Source organism: Heteronotia binoei, chromosome 3 (genome assembly GCF_032191835.1).
Source record: "Heteronotia binoei isolate CCM8104 ecotype False Entrance Well chromosome 3, APGP_CSIRO_Hbin_v1, whole genome shotgun sequence".
Lineage (NCBI taxonomy): Eukaryota > Metazoa > Chordata > Lepidosauria > Squamata > Gekkonidae > Heteronotia > Heteronotia binoei.
In genome coordinates, this window is record NC_083225.1 from 66,900,010 (window position 1) to 66,916,450 (window position 16,441).

At 38.8% G+C, this 16,441-nt stretch overlaps 1 protein-coding gene across 5 annotated transcripts in view; it reads left to right on the forward strand.

The window, feature by feature from the left end:
- The window catches only part of WWC3 (WWC family member 3), an 89,531-nt gene that overhangs the window by 51,824 nt on the left and 21,266 nt on the right, over nt 1-16,441 (forward strand). For 3 of the 5 annotated variants that reach the window (XM_060233949.1, XM_060233950.1, XM_060233947.1), the window contains exons 8-12: nt 1,689-1,762; nt 6,288-6,530; nt 7,932-8,021; nt 9,510-10,069; nt 16,096-16,216. In XM_060233949.1, coding sequence (XP_060089932.1) covers nt 1,689-1,762; nt 6,288-6,530; nt 7,932-8,021; nt 9,510-10,069; nt 16,096-16,216 — 1,088 coding nt within the window. The remainder of the gene's footprint in view (nt 1-1,688; nt 1,763-6,287; nt 6,531-7,931; nt 8,022-9,509; nt 10,070-16,095; nt 16,217-16,441) is intronic. The other 2 variants (XM_060233952.1, XM_060233951.1) reach the window with 2 other exon arrangements.

Below are 16,441 nucleotides of genomic sequence, written 5' to 3' on the forward strand. Positions count from 1 at the left end.
AGGATGTGAAATCTTAGGATTTGTTTTATTTTGACAAAAGGCTTGTAGCCAAACTTATCTCCTTTTATGCAGGAAGGGGGATTTATTCCAATTTACTTAAGGCTTCAGTATAAATTGGTTGTATTTTAAAGAGGAGAATATATTTTTTTTCCATTTCTTTCAACTCAGATGCTGTGTTATGTATTCATGCGCCCAATCATATAGAGGGAGCAATCCTTGTAAGATCTAAAAATCTAAAAAAAAATCTTTAAAATCTTTAACAAAAACTTTAAAATGCACCAGTTCTGTGCTTGACTATGTTGACTATCCTGAGTGTCACCTGTGATTTAATGGTTAAGAGCAACAGACTCTAATCTGGAGAACGGGTTTGATTCCCTACTCCACATGCAGCTGCGGTCACAGGTCTCTCAGTTACCTCAGTCCTACTTAATTCATAGGGCGTCTGTTGTAGGGAGAGGAAGGGAAGAGGATTGTAAGTTGCTCTGAGACTCCTTCAAGTAGTAAAGGCGAAGTATAAAACTCTCTCCTCGGTAATTGGTAGAATGCTAGAGAAATATGTTACAGAAAAATACCTGTATATATAAAAAGTTTATACTGCATATTTTAAAATTCACCAAATTCACAACTTGCCATGATATAACAGAGGCAAACAGGAAACCACAGTGTAACAATTGGTAAGGTAAAAATAGGAAAACACTGTGTAATTTACAAAGCAAGAATAAATGCAACCATTCTTATTTTGCTTTCAGTTCATTGGAACATCACAAACACAACTGTTTATTGGAACATCACAAACACAAAATACAGTGGCTCTTCACTGAGCTCAATATACATAGTCATTCCAGATCAATATTTTGCAATGCTATACAGGTATAATATCTTGCTATGTAAAAATGTCCTGTTTCTTGGTAGACGCAAGTGTACCATTTATTCAAGTGTAGTGAGGGTAGCAGTCTTCAATCTCTGATCATGGAGAACCAAGCGTGCAGATGAGACATGTAAGCTACGTGAGAGCTGTTGCCTAAGCATGGGTTCCAGAAAAAATACAGACGGCCAGTGGAAGTGGCATATGAAACACGGAAGGATCTTGGCCTGTCACGGAAGGATCTTGGCGTGTCACTGTACCTGTGTGATTGAGGACTGCTACCCTCATTACACTTGAATAAATTGTACTCTTGCATCTACCAAAAAACAGGACTTTTTTAGACAGCAAGTTATTGTACCTGTATAGCACTGCAAAATATTGATCTGGAACAACTATGTATGTTGAGCTCAGTGAAGAGCCACTGTATTTTGGTTGAAAGTTGTGTTTGTGATGTTCCAATGAACTGAAAGCATAATAAGAGTGGTTGCATTTATTCTTGCTTTGTAAATTACACGATATAACAGAGGGCAAACTTAATTATGTTTCCTTCACAGTGTTCTTATTCTAATCATGTTAATTTTAGCAGTTAGAATTTTAACTGCTGTCTGAAACTATTATATTAGCACCTGCTGATGTTTGTAGTAATTGCTCTTATGTTTTTATGTTTGTATTGCTGTTTTTTCTTGTCTGGTCATGTCAGTCTGATTGCTAGATCTGTGAACGGCCCTGAGCCTGCCTTTGGTGGGGAGGGCGGAATACAAATTAAATAAATAAATAAATAAATGTTCAGTGTTAATTTTCCCATTTTCTCTCCTCACAACAGTTTGGATTTGATGATAAAGCAAGGCTCGGTGATGGAGAACGATTAGCTCTACAGTATGAAGAGGCCCAAAAGAGGTAAGTAAATTTCTCTCTTGGCTTAACTTTGCGAACGAAGATTTAAGAAGGGTGCAGTAGTCCACGTCTGCTGCAGGCTCGCTGGTGGCTGACAAAACCAATGCGGGACAGGCAGATCCGGCCACAGTGGCTGCAGGAAAAAGTCTGATTTGGGGTTGGTGCTGTAGCAGTGCGATTCTTCCTCAATCTCCTTTTGTCCTCAAGACCAGCTATGCGTGCGTTCTCAAAGGAAGAGACAGCCTGGTGGATGGTGTGCCTCCATGCTTTGCGATCTGAGGCTAGGTCAGACCACTGGTGATGGTTGATGCGACAGGTGCCAAGGGATTTCTTCAAGGAGTCCTTGTACCTCTTCTTTGGTGCCCCTCTATTTTGATGGCCGGTGGAAAGTTCGCCATACAGAGCAATCTTGGGAAGGCGGTGGTTTTCTATCCTAGAAATATGCCCTGCCCAGCGCAGCTGCGTCTTCAACAGCAGTGCCTCGATGCTTGTAACCTCCGCCCTCTTGAGGACTTCAGTGTTGGTCACAAAGTCACTCCAGTGGTTGTTGAGGATGGTGCGAAGGCAGCGCTGATGAAAGCGCTCAAGGAGTTGCAGGTGATGACGGTATAAAACCCATGATTCGGAGCCGTAGATGAGGGTTGTCATCACAACCGCTTTGTAAACATTGATCTTTGTGCCTTTTTTCAGATGCTTGTTGCTCCACAATCTTTGTGCAGTCAGCCAAATGCACAGTTTGCCTTTGCCAGCCTGTTGTCAATCTCCTTGTCGATCTTGGCATCTGAGGAGATGATGCACTTAGTAAATTTAAGGTCCAATGAAATAGCCAGTCATGATTGGACATTATTTTAAATATCTAGTAATTTCAAATTTGAATGAATTTAGGGGGATGGTGAAAGATAGAAGGGCCTGGCATGATGTAGTCCATGGGGTTGCGAAGAGTCAGACTTGACTGTGTGATTGAGCAACAACAAAGTTTCAGATAGGTCTTTGAAGATGTGGCTTATAAATATTCTAAATAAATGAAACAAATGCTGATTTTTGTTCAGTGGCTTGGCCAGTTTTGTGTATCAAGCACAAATTATTTAAGAAACATTGCTGATGAATTTCTTGTCTAGTGGCAAGCTTGCTCAGTCTACTACTCCCCCTAATAACTTGATCTAGATATCCTAGATCAGGGTCCCCAACTTTTTTCAGCCTATGGGCACCACTGTGGTTCTGACTTTGGGTGGTAGCCATAACCAGAAAATGGCTGCCACTGGAGGTTGAGCCAAACAGAAAATGGCTGCCACAGGAGTGTCAGGGAGAGAATTCCACTGGCAGAAGTCATGACCAAATCTCATTATTTTGCTGGGATAGCGCCTTACGTGTTTTTTGTCACTCCTCTCGTGGCATTCTAAAATGAACATTGTTTAAGAATGCTTTCTCGCATACACACAATGTAAGTATAATTGTGCTAAATAAAAAACCCTGACTGGGCAGTATCTGTCTTCATTTGTAGGCATTTAGCACACTTATGAAAAAGGAAAAGGGAAGAATACTTTTTTACCTGGCTATCCCCTTTATAAAAAAAACCCCTTCTCTCATGAGTGAAATATAGAGGAATAAAAATCAGAGAGAGGGGAAGCCCAGAGGAGGAATCACACACACAGAGAAAAACCCAGCACAGGAGAATCGGGGGGATTTTTAAAGTCTGAGGGTGAGAGACAATAAAAACAATATGATATTAGGGAAGTCACACACAAAGAGGAATTCAGTACAGGGGAGAAGAGTAATTTTAAAAACATACAAAGAAAATGGAATGAGAGGAAACAAAAGCAACATGACAGGAGGAGGAATATCTCTCGCGCACTTGCTCTCTCTCTCCCCCTCCCTTTCCTTCATGCACAGAATCCATGTGCAGCAAAAAATGGGGAATTTTTAAAAAGATACAAGGAAAGGATGATGAGAAAGAAAATAAAAGCAACACAACAAAGATGGGAATGGGGAGAGAGGCATATTTTGAAGATGAAAGGAGCAAAGAGAGGTTTCCTTTGGACAGATCAGCCCTACCCCCCCCCCCCCCCACCGACAGCATTGTATGCTGCCCTCTTTGCCAGCTCCCATTTTCACTCATTCTTCCTACCTCATGCCCATTCAGGTTGGCTAGCATGGTCCAAAGGTGCAGCAGTAGCAATGGGGATGAGAGAAAGGCATGAAGCTTGAGGGAAAGGAGAGGAAGAGCTTGTCTTTCCCCCACACATACCTGCACTGCAGCAAGAGCCCCCTGACAGGAGGAAACTGGCAAGATTTCTTTTATGGCGCTAGACAGCTTGCTCCTTTCCTGGGCTGCAGCAGTGATGGCTGGGATGAGAGTAAGCCTAGGGCTTGAGTGGGAAAGGAAGACTTGAATAATAATCTAAATGGAGGATCTCAGGGAGAACTTGAACACAGAGGATATATATTTTAGCTTTTTAAAGTTCAGCAAGATGATTTATCATAAGTGTGCAACTACCCCCTCCGCCTGTATATTTAATCAGCTAAATCAGCTAGTACTTGAAGGGCTGTCATTATGGAGGATGGTGCTGAGTTGTTTTCTGTTGCCCCAAAAGGTCAGAGCAAATAGGTTGAAATTAAATCAAAGGTGTTTTCGGCTAAACATTAGGAAGAACTTCCTGATAGTGGAACAGGCTTCCTCGGGAGGTAGTTGGCTCTCCTTCTTTGGGGATTTTTAAACAGAGGCTAGATGGCCATCTGACAGCAATGCTGATTCTGTAAATTTAGGCAAATCATGAGAGGGAGATCAGGAAGGGTTGCATTAGTGCTTAGTTCTCATGGCCTTTCTTACAAGCCCAGAGAAATGCTGATTGACACTTTGAGGCTGGTCAGTAATTCAGACCAGTTTGGCTGGGGATCCTGGAGGGATCACTGGGGGTGTATGTGTGTGGGAGAGGTATTTGTGAATTTCCCTCATTGTGCAGTGTGATTAGATGATCTTGGAGGTCCCTTTCAACTCTATGATTCTATGAAATCTTATCTAAATTTGCTTTCCACCTCATGGTTATATACAGTTCTTCAATAAATTATCTCCATTAAATAAAAAGTTTCCTATTACTATTATTTTATTTTCTTCCAACCCCCAACATTGTTACCATTAGCATTAAATATATAGTAGCAGTACATTTTAAAACGTTGAGAACAGCTCAGAGCACATTTCCTTTTACCAGTTATCTCTGTGGTCACATTCTTCATTTATCATGCATTCCTTCCCTTCAGCCTGCTGGCATTTCTGTAGGGCTTTTGTCTCCACTAAATATTTCTATGTTCAGCTCTTGCTTTGCTATGAAACATCTAGTGCAGTTGCACAGCGTGGGGGCAGGAATGTGCTGTATTAGGTTAAAATGAACAAAATGCTAAAAAATTGAAATGCCTTTAGCACACGAAAAAAAATTAAATCACCCTCTTTGTTTAACGAGTGGTGAGAGAGAGAAATCTAGGTGTCATGACTCGGGGATGAGAGCATCACACAATCATTTTATACTCTCTTAAACTTGTGTGAGTGTGTGTGTTGTTTTTTTCCTCATTAGGACAGACTTTTACTAAAAATGCATTGTATGTATTTGTTAAATGCAAACATCTCAGGTTCTTGAGTGAGGTTAGTTAAGTTACACTAAATAAAAAGTAAGCTGTGACTTGATGGGGGAAAAAACCTGGTGAAAAGTTTAATTTAATGTAAGATAATGGATTGTATCCTAAGAAGTGTTTGCTGAAGGAAAATTACTTACTAGCTCTATTGTACAAACATTTGTGAAGAGCTTCCACATAAGTTCATACAGTGCTAACTAGGTAGACCCTACAATTGTTCTCATGTTTTTACTTGCACATATTTACTTGCACAGTATATTTGGATTTAATTTACTTTCTTAGTTTAAAACAGCCCTTCTATGAGTCAAAACTTACGTGGACAGCAACTTAGGATCCATTATGGAAACACTGAATCAGATTTTTCTGTCTTTTTCCTACAGTATGAATGTATAGATAATGCTCTTACTAGGGTTCTTTCTTGAAAGTCACAGAGTATTTATGTGGTATTCATATACTTACATCTCCAACTTTATGTTTTCATGTTTCCTGTTAAAATATTCTGTCTGGCTCCAGTATATTACAAAAGATGCTTGCTCTTTTCTGCTGCTACAAACACACTAACACAGCTACCATCTTAGCGATTTGTGGTATTTTATGCTATTTGCCTTTTAATTGATATTTTAAAAACAGAAATTAGGATGGATTTGTGGCTTTTCAGTATATGTTTTGTCTTGTATGGTATCAAATACTCTTGAATCAACATAAAATACAACTTGCATTAAAATACCTATTTCTAACATCCTGGTTTTTTTCTCCAGATACTTATCGTATAAGGACAGCAGATCAATGTGTAGTCTCACTTTCTCCTAATTTCAGTTTTTTTATATTTATTTTAAGGACTTTAATTGACTTGTTAATTTGTCCTCTTTTAATCTTTATTTCTTTGTCTCCCATTATGATAAAGGGTTTCCAGTATCCAGCAACAGCTGGCCCAATTGGATAATGAATCCTGGCCAGGAATGGCAGAAGCAGACAGGGATCGTCTTCAACTCATCAAAGAGAAAGAGGCTCTCCTACAAGATTTGCAGCTCATCAGTCAGCAGCGGCGATCCCCTGAGGACATTGAACATCTAGAGGATGAAAAAAGGCGTCTGGAGGCTGAGATCCAACAGGCTAGGGCCAGTTCTTCTCATGGTGCTGCTGAAAGGTCTGGGAATTTGGTCATTTTTATAGATGCTATAAGGTACAGATAAAAATGTAAATACTATGCTACATAACCTTAGTAAATAAGTTTATTTAACAAACTGATGTGCTTGTTATCCCAATCCATTATTAACTATATGGGTGCCAGTTGTATAAATAGGTTGTTTGGCAAGGCTGGCACAGATCTTTTTGAAAATAAATGAAAGTTTTGGACCATGTTTATAACCTGTAAGAATTTCTAGTCTTAATCAGACTACTGATCCCTCTAGTCTGTCTCAACAGGACTTTTGTCATCTTTCATATTTTCCTTGAAAGTGAAGAAGTCACATGCTTGTCAGGAGCATCCCAAGTTTACCCCCAGAAGCTGATATTTTAAGTGTCTAAAACATTTTTAAAATAAAAGCAAAAACCTAAATGTTGTTTGCTTCTGAGAATATTGTGATAGAGACTGGAGTAAGAGAAACGTCAAAATAGAAGACTGAGTACTAATGTTAATAATACTAATAATATTGATCAGGTTCACTCTTCCCTACATATACTTTCTGATAACTTCTCTCACATAATTTTGATTATTATTACTCAAGCCTTTCAGACCCTTATACAGAACCTGTTCTGCCTTGTATCACTGTTCAGGGATGGGAATAATATGGTAGGGATATGCTGATATATTGATATGCTATGTCAACTACGAAGGGATAGGCTTAGTATAAAACTGGATGTGGGAAACTGAGCAATTACAAAAATGTTTGAAAATAGTTTACTGTCCCAGTAGAACTTCTTGACAGAAATCCAGTGATATAGTGACTAATTCCAAACATCCCCAATTCCCCCAACAAACCTTACCATAACACCATCTCATTTTTTACTGTGACAAAACAGCAGCAGCAAATTCCTAGTTGTGACTTCTTTATGAGTCCTTTGTCACACATCCACACCCCAAAGAAGGCTGCAGCAGCCCAAATGCAAGGAGTTTTAATTGTTTTTGTGCCAGGTATGCTGCTTTTGCAACATTTGTAGGGACTGTGAGCAGAGAAAGGAAAGCTTCAGGCAGAGGCCTCCAAAGAACCCCTGCCACCCTTTGCTTGGCACTGTTTTATAAGTTTGGGGCAAGGGAAGTGGGACATGGAGATAGGCAGGGGAGTGTTCTTATCTAAACAGGTAACAGATTATCCCTCTGAAACAAAACTCTCAAGGTTGCATGATGTTTGCATGAGTTTCAGGTGAACCACTGAAGAAACTACACACTACACTGGCATCACCTGTTGCGTTATCACTAAAACCCCATATGAATATGACTGTTTGGACCCTCAATAGATGTTACCAGAAGCTTGTCAAGAATAGCAAGAAAAATAACCTTTTTGTGACTTATTTTGTAACATATGAAGATGACTTTCCTCTTTTATAGGATACTGCTACAGGAAAAGACTAATTGTCTGCTGATGCAGCTGGAAGAAGCAACTCGTTTAAGTTCGTATTTACAGTCGCAGTTGAAAAGGTTAGTTATTTAGAAAGAGGGTTCTTAAAGCATACCATGATGTAGTATCACTCCAGAGGTGTAAGTCAGACCTAATTCTTTACGTTTTCACATTTTGTAATCTAAATAAGACAGAAAACATTCCTTTTTTTTCCCTGACTTCTACTGTGATTAGTTATGGTTACAAATTTTGTTAAACTATGTTACAGTAATTTCATTGAGCTAGAGATATTAATTTTCCCTTTATATTTACAAATCCTGAAAAAACCTGTGTTAATCTACAATAAAAGAAGTATATGACCTCCATATACTGAAGATTAGTTTTCTGACAATTCTGAGCAACTTTAAAAAATACTTCTAATAAGTCAATTAAGTTGCTATTGTATGATTAACCTTTATTGAGAAATTAGACATTGAATACAGACATTCACTCTTTGCTCAATCTTTTGTTAGTCTGTCTCTGAAATTTAAGATACACTGAATTTATCTTGAGAAAATGAATAGTTGGTAGGTTCCTAACTGGCATTTGAAGACATGGAAATACAAACCTTCTGATAAATTTACAGTATATATGCTATTGCTAAACCAGCCTGAGAGTGACAAAGTGGAAAATAGAGGAGTTTTTGTTAAATTGGCAATAAAGCTGTAAAAATTGAAAGAGATTTTATTATGTTTTATGTCTTTCCCCTCCTCTGGCCATTTAAAAGCTGGAACACAACTACCAGAATGATTAAACCACAAAGTGCCTATCCCTGGTGTTTTCTGCCATTTTTGCCTGTTGGTAGCAGAGTGTTAAAGCTGCAGTACTGCAGTCCTAAGCTCTGCTCTTGACCTGAGTTCAATCCCAGCGGAAGCTGGGTTCAGGTTCAACTCAACCTTCCATATGGCTCGAGGTTAACTCAGCCTTCCGTCCTTCCGAGATTGGTAAAATGAGTACCCAGGTTGCTGGGGGGGAGGGAAGTGTAGATGACTGGGGAACACAGTGGCAAAGCTGGGTTCAGGTTCGACTCAGCCTTCCAGCTGGCTTGAGGCTGACTCAGCCTTCCATCCTTTCGAGGTTGGTAAAATGGGTACCCAGCTTGCTGGGGGGAAAGTGTAGATCAGGGGTGGCCAATGGTAGCTCTCCAGATGTTTTTTGCCTACAACTCCCATCAGCCCCAGCCAGCATGGCCAATGGCTGGGGCTGATGGGAGTTGTAGGCAAAAACATCTGGAGAGCTACCGTTGGCCATCTCTGGTGTAGATGTCTGGGGAAGGCAGTGGCAAACCACCCCGTAAAAAAGTCTGCCGTGAAAACGTTGTGCTGCAACGTCACCCCAGAGTCTTACCGACTGGTACTTGCACAGGGGACTACCTTTACTTTTTTTTTTAATAATCCTAAACATAAAGACAAATGAATTAGCTAACTCTTTTTGCTAAAATCATTGATTAAACTATTTTGTTTTGTGTTTTTAAACGATTTTGTTTCCTAGTTTCATAAATAATAGCTGTATGTGTGTTTGTTTTCTAGCTTGTCTGCCAGCACACTGACAATATCTTCTAGTGGCAGCAGGGGGTCATTGGCATCCAGCCGTGGATCATTGGCATCCAGCAGGGGCTCTCTTAGCTCTGTCAGCTTCACAGACATCTATGGTCTTCCTCAATATGAGAAATCAGACAGTGTTATTGACTACTGGCAGCACATGCGATTTGATGCAATTCCATTTGATTGTCCCAGTAAAGATATACAGTATGTTGACTCCATTGGACCTTCTAGTTTTGGTAAACAAAGAAGATCTTTGGATACACCTCTGTCACTGGCATCCCTCTCATCACGGTCCTCTCTGTCCTCATTGTCTCCTCCAAGCTCCCCCCTGGACACTCCCTTCCTCCCTGCTTCTCGGGATTCCCCATTGGCCCAAAAGTCAGAAGGATATGAGGAAATGATGGGCACAGGGGCCTTAGAAATGCTTCGAGCTCATGTTTCTGTTTTGGGTGAAGACAAATCTCAAGAAACAGTGTCATCTAAGGCTCATGACTATTTTCCAGACAATGAAGGACTACAGCTGGCAAACATTCCAACCTCTGGAGGTAAGTCATCTATCAGCACTCAAAATTTTGATTCTTAAAACACAGCAAATTTGTTTGAGTTGCTTCAAATTTTGGTGCTTCAACAAATTTGGTTTTGTTTCTTGTCACACACCTAAATCAGGATTAGCTTGAGGTTTAGAATTCATAGAGGACAAATTCTGATGTCACAAGAAATTGTGATTCATTTGAAGATTTTCTGCTTTAGGAAGTTTTCAGTCATGGTGGGAGGGTGGAAGGATGCATATTCTGAATATCTTTACCCGTTCATCCATGGAGTGTAGGGTTTTTGTGTATCTGAAAACAGCCTCAGTCGCCAGCTTTTTTTATAGAATGCAATGGCTTGTCTCAAAAAAGCCCCTTAAGTTCATTGTAATGAAACAAGGAATGTGCTTCCTCTCTCCACCTCTTTTTTTGAGGAGTGGGAAAAAATGAAAATCTAATCAGTTTGTGTACTAACATGAAGCTATGCAGGTTTGGAGGAAGTTAAGTGGCTAGTGAGAAACCGTTGTCCTATTTCATGCCTTCTTGCCCAAAAGCCAAAAATCAACATTTTCTACTCTTCTTGCTTCATGTGCTAGAAAAGACAAGCAGTGGAGTGCAGACCCTCATAATGTGTGGTATATCATATTTAAAGAACCTTAACAGACTACTTGGCTGATCCTTCTTGCAAACCTCCAGTAAAAAAGCCTTTATGTCCTTCTAGTTGGTTTTTTTATATTGATTAAATTGTTTATCATAAGGAAGTACTTAGTGTATAAGTTCTTAGTCTGTTTTGAAGTAAGTTGAGGTTTGTTTTCTATCTATAAAATGAACAGTGTTTTTCCTCTCTTCCTTTTGACTCTATGGTACCATAGAGTTTTTACCTGAATCCTAGAATGTCCCCGGCATGACATGCCCAGCATGATGGTGTCACTTCTGGGTGATGTCATCATGCCATGCATACAAAGTATGCACTAGAAGAATGCCCCACCAAAGCCAAGGCAGGACTTGGCAACCTGAGGTCTGACTCAGCATAAGGTAGCTTCTTGTGTTAAGTAATATGTCAAAGATGTCCTGAAGAATTTCATCTTTGGAACTTTTCAGATTCCTTTTGTTTTCTTTCTGTAATCATTTCGGGGAGTCATCATGGGGCCTTCAAATGCTGCCCCAGTTGTGTGGGGCCTGCCTTTTCATGAGCAAATGCCAAGTGGCTAGCGTAGTATAATGTGACCTAAACGTGTGGGTAAGGGCTGGATGCACAGGTTTGTCCCACAGAGAACCACCTTCTCTGCTGGTGGAGTTTAAATTTTGTTGTTTGGATTTATGTAGTTTGTCCTCACCAATGTAATTGGGTCATTTAAAAGTGGTTCCCTGTTTGGGAAAAATTGCATTTAAATAGTCTGTGTTTTTAAATTGGCCTAGACATTGTAGAATAGCCGCCTTCTGATACTGGAGAAGCATAATACATATTGTCTGTATTATTTATATAATAGGCATAACTACTCCACAGTTCCATTTCTTCAGCTGTTATATAACACCAAGTTATTTTAGATATGGTGGTAGTATTACGTAGATTTGGATCTATTTTATATATTAACATACCAGTAAGCCTTCTCCTGAAAGAGGGGCTTTGCTAGCTTATTTAAAGTTGGTCTGAATTGTTTAGGAACCACTTCACATAAATGTGAAGCCTTCACACAATTTCAGCCTAACCTACCTCACAAGATTTTTGTGCAGATTAAATGGAGGCGGAAAGAACTATGTAAGGCACTTTTAGTCCCCATTAGGCAGAAAGGCAGGATATAAATGACACAAAATAAATGAAAATGCCTTGCTTACAGAATGACATTCATATGTCTTAATTTGTCAGGAACAGACATGTTGTGAATGCAGCATAATATCTATCTTTCTTATAGAAGACTATATTATTGGGTTATGGGAAATAGTGGCACAGGAAGTGGACTTTAAATTTTTCACATATTGTATCAAGAACTACTTACAGACACTAATTTTTTTCTTGTTGATTGTGTTTCTAGAAATAGCTTAGTTATTAAAGATGTATGTCTTGTGTGAAATCCAGAGAAAGGGAATGCCACATTTTAATGTGATCTGTTGAAACCCAAATAATAAGCCATGATATCTATATTTCCTATCCTTTCACTTTTAGTATTTTTATGAGTTGGGAATTTTCAGGTACAGTTTAAGTAATCACAAGTGTATTCATTAAAAATATATTTCCCAGTTTGCACTTTGTACTTAAATTGTTTTTTTTACTTTGTTTCTCATTGTGGCAACACAGAAAAATATGCTGTAAGTGAACCTAGACTTCATTATTGTATGTGTGTGCACCCCCTCCCCCTCCGCTTCTGCTTGTAAAAACCCTGTGTGTTGTGTTTGTTCTGTATTGGCTGCATGTAGGAAGGCAGGAATGTTGTTCCATCGCTTTTGTTCAGTGTTTTTATATGCACAGCCCTTGTAGTGCTTTCAAGTATTTTCGTCTTTAAATACTCTGCACACAGTGGCTTGGATCAAGCAATGCACATCTTAGAGCAGTTCTGCTCTCACAAGATCTTGTACAACACCTAGTGCTTTATTTCCTATATACCGCAGCACGCAGAAATTGGTTGCATAAGATATTGTGCAGGTGGAATTGCATGCTTGATTTTGTGCGCTATTATGGTCTAGCCCAAGTGAAAATTTGGTGTTGGATCCAAGCCATTATTCATTGGTATTCTCTACTGAAGGTTCTGTGTTTTGAAGTTTCAGTCGGTATCCTAATGAGCTTGATAAACTATGGGTGAGGATTTAGCGTGAGGATTTACAAAGTTGCTACAGTATATGTTTGTGGATAGCTAGATAGACAGGTTTTCTATTATTTTGTTGAGAACATAGTTAAAACATTTAAAACACATAAAACAGTAATGTCAGAATCATTACATTTTCATATTTATTTGTAAATCTGTTGGTGTAGTTTGAATATCTAGTTCTACTCTAGTTTTTATGACAAAGTTCACTAGGTGATGTCAGAAGTGTCTTAAGGAAAGCAACTTTAAATGCCTTCTCCAAGCTGCCGGCTGGCTTGGCTTGGAGAAGTGATTTAAAGAGAGAAATGCCTTCTCCAAGATGGCTGATGGAGTGGTGGGCAATACTCCTAATTGTGGAGTAAACATTCTGCTTCATGAGCTACTGGCATTAAAGTTGTGAGCAAGCAATTTGATGACTACATAAATTTCTTTGATCTGGGACCATCCTTCCTGAGATAAGAACCCCAGGTGTGAACCAGCTCACACTAAATCAGCTTAGAGGAAACACTGGTCGTGGGGGCTTCAAGAGCCACACAATATGTGTAAAAGAGCCACATGTGGCTCCTGAGCCACAGTTTGGCCACCCTCACCAAGTCTTTCAGATATTTCAGCTCCTTTCTGTTTCCCTTTTTACCAGATCTGTTTATCCTACGTAGATTTTTTTTTTGCATTGTTTTTGTATTTTCGCTTAAATGCTGTTTGGTGGGTCCCACTTGCATGACATTACAAATAGTGTTTCATCACATTTAAGGAACTATGTTCCTTTTAAATGCCTTCCTTCATTTGAAAATATAGGGGGATAGGGGCACCTCCTCTTGGAGTTCATAGAATTGGATCCCCCCCCCCGGTCCAATCTTTTTGAAACTTGGAGGGTGTTTTGAGGAGAGGTACTGGATGCTATGCTGAAAATTTGATGCCTCTACCTAAAGCTCTTTTCCTGTGGATTTTCAATCAAAAATGCACTCCAGCACCTACAACCTACCTTCTGTACTTCGGGGTGTTGTCTTGATGTTCAGACAATGTAAAACATCTTGGATGGAACAAAATGTATCTATAGGCCGCTGGTTTTATTCTATCTTGTTTTTTACTAATTTATGGTTTAATTGTATTTTTAAATGTTTTAAACTGAAGTTGTTTTAATTATTATGTTGTAAGCCGCCCTGAGACACTTAGGTGAGAAGGGCGGGGTATAAATCTTAATATAAATAAATATAAATAAATAAATAAATAAGTATTTCCATGGCAAGCACCAAGTCAAACAACAGAAATGAAACATTTTGTAACGCACTAGAGTTGTGACATTTCCATGTTACATCTTGATACCTTATATGATTTTGCAGAACCATGTTAACAGTTTTTTTGTTTTTTGTTTTTTTAAAAATAGGGCTTGGCATATAGTATTCATAATTTTTGTCCCTGATAGTAGGAAATTGGATTTGTAAATTCAGCATAGTGTTTTCATTTGGAAGTTCAGCTACAAAATGGTTGAGGGCAGTGAAGAGTTCTGTTTAGGGTTGCCAGATTTGACTCAAGAAATACCTGAGGACATTGGGGGTGGAGCTGGGAGCAAGGGTGTAACAAGCATGATTGAACTCAGAAGGGAGTTCTGGCCATTACATTTAAAGGAAACATGTTCCTTTTACATGCTTTCCTTCAGTTGGAAATAATGGAGGATAGGGGCACCTTCTTTTGGGGTTCATAGAATTGGACCTCCCAGTCCAATCTTTTTGAAACTTGGAGGGTGTTTTGAGGAGAGGTACTGGATGCTATGCTGAAAATTTGGTGCCTCTAACTCCAGTCTCCAGATGCCCACATCTCAATTCTCCACTATACCCAATGGGAATCGGTCTCCGCAGGGTATAATGGGTGCCCAACAGACATTTCCCCCCTCCCCCGCTTTGTGATAACCATAAAGTGGGGGGAGGGCCTCCAAACTGGGGGATCCCCTGCCCTCACGTGGGGATTGGCGACCTTGGTTTTATTATTGAAATGCTACTGTGCTGAATGGTGCAGGATTAGTATTTTGACATACCTGGTTGACCAGCAGTCTGCCCTTTGTCCATTAATGTTAGCCAGGCCCTGACTTGTATAAAATCATAAAGATCTTAAACCGTATATTATTCTGTTGCTGTTACTTGTAAAACTTTGTCATGAAACTTTCAACTCTGGATTTGTGGTCTGTACATTTTTAAAGTAAGTAAATTGCTGCCATATAAGAACTTGTCCTGTGGGTCTTTTGTAGACATAGTCCTTGATAAATTATTAGTGAAATCCTGTGTAGTTATTCCAGTCTAAACTCACTGAAATTAGACTGGAGTAACTCTGCAAAGAATATGCATTACATTGCCTATTTCTGTAGAGGGCTGCAGTTGTCTGTTCATATGTCTATAATAAAAACAGGACAAGAATGTGTAGTTGCAAGTAATAATTTCAGTTTCACATATTTTAAAATGCTTTTGGGGTACTTTGGCAAGAATCCCAAATTAATGCAAAGTTAATAGGAGTAACCTTCTATATACCTTTGAGCATTCACACTTCATGTGTGTATTCTATATCTTTTATTGAATGAGAATTTCAGAAAGCTGTTTCATGTATCTTGACTGTTGTACATGAATACCTTCTCATAGATTTTATGTTTGTGAAATTCTCATGAGAGTAATTGGTCATGTAGTATGTACACTGTAAACAAAATGGTCTAAATTGTGCCATATAATAAATATATTTATCTATTGATGGGGATGAAGTTAAAAACTTGAAACAGTTGTTCACTGGTGTTAGCAGTAGTATTCTCACGGTGTGAAGAACCAATCTTCAGCAAACTAAATAATGAATAATGTAATAATCTAATGTTTTAAATACACTTCTAGTGAGGTAAAGCAAAAAATCCAAATAAAATATTTTTTAACTTATAAGTATATTTTTCTTAAGCAGCTCATCCTGCAGTGAACTGTACAGATAGCAATGAGATAATCATATATTCAGTCTTTCACCACATAAACAAATGGAACAATATTGCCAAATATGTGCTATATTGAAATCAGAGGGACTTAAAGGCATTAGTGTTTTCTCAGTCATTCTGAATCCCCACCTCACCCTGATTTATGGGGAGTTAAAAACTTATTTTCTTTAATATTTGTAATATGCCATAATTCGTATTGATTGCTTTTCTGGACATTTGGTTTTGGCTTGTTGCTGAGAATACCTTCAGTGTGACCTCACCTTTGTTGTTTTCCCATATTATAGTTGTGACTCTACGTGAAGACAGTGCTAGAAGGTTGGAGAGGAGAGCCAGGCGAGTCTCAGCATGTCTGTCCAATTATTCACTGGCTAGTGACAGTGGCGTGTTTGAAGCTTTAAGCAAAAGGTCAGGTGTATAATTGTATTGTAAATTGGAACTGTAAGTCACAAAAATATTTGGTAAATGTCTTTTAAATATCTACTATTAAATCATGACTACTGCTTAATAATGTAAAAAAGCAGAATGGATTAATTTAATTCATACAATCTAAACCAATGAATTAAATCAAGAAGAGAAAATAATTTAAATCAGTGATTTAGTTTACCGTTCCCATTTTGCAGTCCATGCATT